At 44.4% G+C, this 6,401-nt stretch overlaps 1 protein-coding gene across 1 annotated transcript in view; it reads right to left on the minus strand.

The window, feature by feature from the left end:
• The window catches only part of Rbm28 (RNA binding motif protein 28), a 32,167-nt gene extending 27,016 nt beyond the window's left edge, over nucleotides 1–5,151 (minus strand). Inside the window, exons 1-3 of the mRNA XM_028762610.1 lie at nucleotides 4,960–5,151; nucleotides 464–622; nucleotides 95–189 (exon numbers count right to left, since the gene is read on the minus strand). Of these exons, the coding sequence (XP_028618443.1) occupies nucleotides 95–189; nucleotides 464–622; nucleotides 4,960–5,077 (372 nt within the window). The 5' untranslated portion in view covers nucleotides 5,078–5,151. The remainder of the gene's footprint in view (nucleotides 1–94; nucleotides 190–463; nucleotides 623–4,959) is intronic.
• Nucleotides 5,152–6,401: the final 1,250 nt, after the last annotated feature.

Consider the following 6,401-nt stretch of genomic DNA (forward strand, 5'->3'; position numbering starts at 1 on the left):
CAAAAGAATACTGCCCACTCTTGGTGGAGTTCTACCAAAGAGCATGTCTTGGTCCCAGCTTCCTTTAGAACACACACTTAGCTCCATCACTCACCTTAAAGCTGAGGTTCCGGATAATTAATCTGGCTTTCTTGTCTGCCACCTTGGCTTTTTTGTGCTTTGGCTCCTTCTTTGGGGACTCTGAATTTTCTAAAAAGTGAGAGACATGAGATTAAGTCTGTAACCATAGGTGAAGAAGGTACCCACACAGACAGCATCTGCCATGAGCTCAAGTGTACAACATCCAGGAACCAGATTTCACAGACGAGATAGATGCAAACAAATGACTATCAGAGCGTACCAGAGGAGTGTTGGCAACAAAAAGAAAACTGAAGAACTCAAGTTCTGGAAACTCTCTCCCAGCTCTCTCTGATCTGGAATTTTCAGTGTCTCCCTAACCCTTGCAGAATTACTAGAAACTCACCATTTTTCCTCGTTTCCTTGGACTTGTTCTTCAGTTTTTTCTTGGCAACAGTCACATTGATCTTGCAACCTTCAAAGGTAGTAATCTCCTTGAGGGCCCTCTGAACATCTTCCAGCATGGAGAAAGTCACGTAGCCAAAGCCTCGGCATGCCTTACTCCCTAGAACAAGGCACAAAGGAAGGGAACTGGAGTGAAAGGACAGAGACTCCCAAGTCAAGAGGACTGAACCAAGTGGCAAAGATTTCGCCAGCATGTGTTCTACCCGGTCACCCTGGGAGCCACCCCGAGATAATGAGTCTCCAAAGGAGAAATATGGCTGGGATCAGAAGCTCCTTCCCCACTTTAGGACTGTGAGTCTTCCTCTTGCTTCCAATTCTATGTCCTCTGTTATAGCCTTTCTTACCCCAGCCCCGATAATCTTAGGAATATGGAGCACGCATGATATACAGTAGGCCTTCACAAAAGAATTCAACATATAACAATGAAAGATCACCAGAAAGGGTAGGAAAAATACATATGGTAGATCTGGAAATCCAGATGATAACACAGTCCTCTCTTAGAGGACATGAACAATAAGGCCCTGAAAAAAGAACCTCAAAAAATAAACAAACAAACAAAGCTCTAGATATTGTTACCATTATACCATCAACACCTTGGCATTTCAGTACCAAATTAACTATTTCCAAAGAAGGTATAAATCCCTGGTCTCGTGTTAGCTTCAGAACACTCCAAGCTAGGTAAAACAAGTGTGACCATCCCTTTGTTCCAAGAAATAATTTGAGACAGAAATAGATGAATGTCAAAACAGTGTTAAGAACTAAGCTAGGGGGCTAGAAAGATGGCTCAGTGGTTAACAGTACTGACTCCTCTTCCACAGGACTGGGGTTCCATTCCCAGTATCTAAATGGTGGCCCACAACCATCTGTTAACTCCAGTCCCAGGGGACTCAGTGACCTCTTCTGCCCTCCAAGGTCAGCAGGGCACCAGAACACCAGACACACACATGGTGCACAGGCAAAACACCCATACACATAAAATTAAGAGATTAAATTTTTAAAGATGTATTTAATGTATATGAGTACACTATAGCTATCTTCAGATGGACCAGAGAAGGGCATTGAATCCCATTACAGATAGTTGTGAACCACCATGTGGTTTATGGGAATTGAACTTGGGACCTCTAGAAGACCAGTCAATGTTCTTAACTGCTGAGCCACCTCTCCAGCCCAAGAAATTAATTTTTAAAAGAGGGGGATTAATAGTAAAACTGTAATGTCTTGCGTGCGCACAGGCGCGCACGCGTGCAAACACACACACACACATACACACACACACACACACACACACACACACACACACACACACCATGGAAATGTCTGCCCATGGTCTGCAGAAGAAACAACCTTATGCTCTGGTTCCCTTTCAAATACACTTAATCTCCTTCAGAGGACATGTGACATGACACAGGACAGTCATTTTATAAACTGGTTGCATGGCTGACACGGAGCACCTGAAAACAAATGGTGACACAAATGTTAGGGAAGGTTCTGCCACTAAGGTCTTGTTCCCCAATTGGTTCTTGACTTGTCAATAAAGAAGGCAGTTGGAGGGTGGCGAGGGGATTGCTGGATGGAAGGTACAGATGGGACTTCTGGGTCCCAAGAGGAAAAGGAGATGCAGGGGCTTTTCTGTCATGCTTTGGAATGAGAAGAAAGCAGCAGTCATGATGTAAGGTCTCGGGGAAGCTAGGGCCTGCAGCCTCTGCTACGGGCAGGGGTCAAGGATGTTGGCAGGGGGTGGGGTGGGGGTGGGGGTGGGGGACAGGCTAGCTGATCCAAGCCAATACATTTAGGGCGGAGGGAGAGACAGGGATAATAAATTGATAAGGGCACACATTTCCAGGCAGGAGGTATCTGTGCCTAGAGGCAAGTTCTAGAGGTAAGGGAACAGTGTGTGTGTCTTTTATCTGTGGATTCAAGGGTCTGGGGAGTGTGTTGGTAACTCAACCCCTCCAGGAGCAAGGTGGGTGAGAAAGAGAAGCTGGGTGAGTACTGGCAGGGGAGATCCCGGAGCTAAGCAGGGAATGACAAAAAGGAGCCAGGAGGGGCCAGAGCATGGCAGCTCCTGGGCAAGGCTGAGGCGTGTTTTAAAAACTGCACACACGTACGAAGACTGGTCTCTTTTCTCTTAGATCTTCCTCTCACAAAAGCCTAGCGCTCATCTTTCAGAAAATAAGAAAAAAAAAATCAAGACCCTCCCTCTTCTCCGTAAGTACGATTAAATGTAAGCTGCTCCACTGTGAAGTTTAGTGCCCAAATAAAGGCATATACAAAAACTATGTCTCCACGGAGAACTGCCACGCGCATTCAGAATCCTCATGATCATAAGAGGTGCCATACCAATACCATTACGGAACCCCCCACCTCCCCTCCATCCCCACGTCCCCTCTACCACTAGAGTGCAGCGCTTGTTTCCAGGACACCTCACTTGCCTGGATAGGAAGCTCATAAGTTTCCTTAAAAGGGGTGTGAGAGACTGTACCGAGTCAGGCCAAGGACACCAGGTTTAACGTAAAGGAACACAAAACTTATATTCCACAGAGATGGACTTGGCACTTGACTTAAGGGTTCGGCAACTTCTCCAATTCAACATGCCAGGCTACAGGAAATGAGGGTGATCTTTGGCACCATTTGTATAGCAGTATTAATGTCCATTACAACTCCAGTGGCAATGCCTTCCTTGGCTATGGTGGTGGGCTATGGGTGAAGCAGAATCTTGAATGGACCTGAACTCTGCCTCTTGGAAACTTAGCAATAGCACCAGGAAAAAGGACATTAATGTTTCCTTCTTGTTGTTGTTTTTTTTTTTTGAGACAGCATCTTATATAACCCAAGTTGGCCTCAACTTCCTGATCCCCCTGCCTCTACCTACCAAGTGCTGGGATTACAGTTAGATACCACCACTCCTGGAACAACATTAATGTTGTAACATTTACTTATGTGTGTGCAAACGTATGGGAACAACCTGGTAGGAGTTGATTTTATTTCTGTCCATCAGGTAGGGTGGCTCCTGGGATCTCTTTTCTCCCTGTTCTCATGAGAACTGGGCATATCCTATTCTTCTGTCAAATCTTTCTCTGATTCGTCATTTTATCTGCCTCTCAATTAGACATTACTTTCAAACATGGGTGCTTCCTTCTACACACTAACTTTACCATTACTGTTTGGGATTAAAGGTGTGTGCTTGAGCTGAGCCACACAAATAGAAATAGGATTTTCTAGTAAACAACACAATCTGGAAATTCCCGGTGGACTCTAATACCTTGCCACACCTTCACTCACTTCCTCATCACCCTGTCCACCATGGTCTCTCCTCATACAAGGATATACCTGTGTTCATATCCTCAAGGTTGCTGCTTCTTGAATTCAGACTGTTTTATCTCCTAGTTCTTCATTCACTCTCCTCAAACAGGTCTTCCCTGGCCACCCTATCTACACACACACACACACACTCCCCCTTTTGACTTTTATCTTTAGCATAGATCTATCACCATTATCAATATATAGTTTGGTTATTTATTCGCTGTCTTTCAAACCTTAAGTATGTGAGAACAGAATCTCTGAGTCAGTGATTTAGTGTCACACATTTGTTGTATCTCAAGGACAGCCAGCAATGTCCTGAAACATACTTGGCATCCAAGAAGAATTTGTCACATAGATCGACGCACGGCATGTGCTGTTGTCCTAATCAAATTGAGTCCTCTCACTTCCTATACCAGCTTCAAACCATTAAATGTCTTTAAAGTTTATATTCCTTTATTTTAAAAACGGGATTAAGTCTCTTTATCCTATAAGATTGTTGAGAACATGAAATAAGTTAACCTATGTCAAACTAAACACCCTTCCCGCCTAGCAATCATCGGACTCTGAACAAGCCATACTGGTGCTTTATTAAATGTTACTTTGGGTTGTTCGTTTGAGACAGGGTCTCGATATGTAATCCAAGCTGTCCTGAACTTGCTATTACATAAACCAGGCTGTCCTCGAATTCCCAGCAATCCTCCTATTCCCAAATGCTGGGATTACTTTACAGCCATTACGCCAGGCTTAGGTTTGCGTTTGAACTTCTGAACACGCGTAATAAAGGGGAAAACGCAACAGAAACGTTAAGTGAGTGTTTTGCCTTTCATAAATCAATCTTATTGGCCAATCTACAGCTGAATCAGTTGAGAAAAGAATCTTAGTTCCCGGACCCATACTTTTGGAGAGAGCAAAGAACAAGCTGGGATGGCTCACGTCATTAATCAGAGGATTCTGGAGGCAGAAGCATAAGGGCTACCGGTAGCGAATTCGAGGCCAGTTTGGGTTAGAGTGAGAGCCTTGTCTCAAAACAAACAAACAAACAAACAAACAAACATCGTAAATATAAAGCTCCCTGAAATTCGACCTGTTTCAGCTCCCAGGAGCATACGCCCTCTCCACCACCCTACTCCTTACCTTTCTCTGTCACCACGAAGCACTGCTTCACCGGACCCACCTGACTGAACAGCTCTTCCAGCTGATCGCTGCGAGCCGAGGGCGGGAGACGGCCCACGAATAAAGTCAGACCCGCCATGAGACCGAGAAACAAGCGTGTGAGGCCACAAGTGACCCACACAGGCGCGAGCGAGTCCTGGGATGAGCTTTGGCAGGAAGCCGGCACCAAGTTGCGGGGAAATTCAGGAAGTACTCGTTGCTCAAAAGAGTCCGGGAGGAAACGCAGACTGGAAGGAATAGTTCCGGAGAGAAAAGGGAAAATGACGTCCTGGGGGCGGAGCTTCTTGAGAGACGGTCTATGTGCAGTCCCAGCACCGCCCCCGCCACTGGGGGAAACTTGACATCAACAGTTTAACCTCTTTTAAAATCTTTCATTTAGGAGCTCGACCCCAAATTCACCAAAGCAGGCAGAAGTCATTTTCCCCCTAAGCCTGCCCTCATCTGACATAGAGTGGGTGTTCAATAAGTTTTTTTCTGAGGAGTTGCTACAGATCACGCGGGGGGAGGGGGGGAACCCACACATCCAAAACGTCATAGACACAAGCATGTAACATACATAATTTGAACAATTCACATGTCCTCAGAAAACATGAGACAAAATGTCACCTGGCCTCAGAGACAAATTGTATCTACCAAAATACCCATAGAACAAATACTACGTATGAAATCATATTTTCAATTCTTGTTTATTGAGCTCCTACTTGTATATTAGGGTAAGATCCGTTCCCGAAAAAAAAGACAGGGTCCCTACCTTCATGTAAAGTAGAGTCTGGAGTGAGAGACAGACGTTTATTTTTAAAATCTTACAAAATCTCTGCAAGATCACATCAGAGTACACCCAAGCCAAACCTAACACCCAGCTATATGCAGACCTAGAATGCATGCTGCCTAGAGACAGAAGATCTTCCTTCATGTCTATTTATCAGATAGACTCGAGGCTACCCACAGTGTTCGACATTCAGTGGGCTCATTGTATGTTTTACGTGGAAAATTGCTGTGCTTGCAGAATGTCTAGCTGCAAAAAGTACTCCAGGCACTTTTGAAGTCTTTACTTTTTAAATTACAACCGCTTGGTAGGTAGAAAACACTACAAAGAGTGAAAGGTAAAATTCCCAAGAGCCATCCATGTTCAGTATAATGGATGTATAAATGGATGGGTGGGTGGGTGGGTGACTTGTTAGCAGTAACGATGGAGGTGCGTTAAGCATGAAATTTATGAAGTCCTAGTAGGCTTCAAATAATATGTGTCTTTGGAAAAAGAGCCCATACCACAGTTACATTTTAAATAGACAAAACAGAAAAAAGGGCACTGAAATACCAAATAGATTGCCAAGGCTACCACAGAGTCAATCCTGTCTTACATAAAAAAGTAAAATGGGCAAAAGAAGTAGAATCTTTTAAAC

The sequence above is a fragment of the Grammomys surdaster genome, unplaced genomic scaffold (genome assembly GCF_004785775.1).
Source record: "Grammomys surdaster isolate TR1022 unplaced genomic scaffold, NIH_TR_1.0 134, whole genome shotgun sequence".
Lineage (NCBI taxonomy): Eukaryota > Metazoa > Chordata > Mammalia > Rodentia > Muridae > Grammomys > Grammomys surdaster.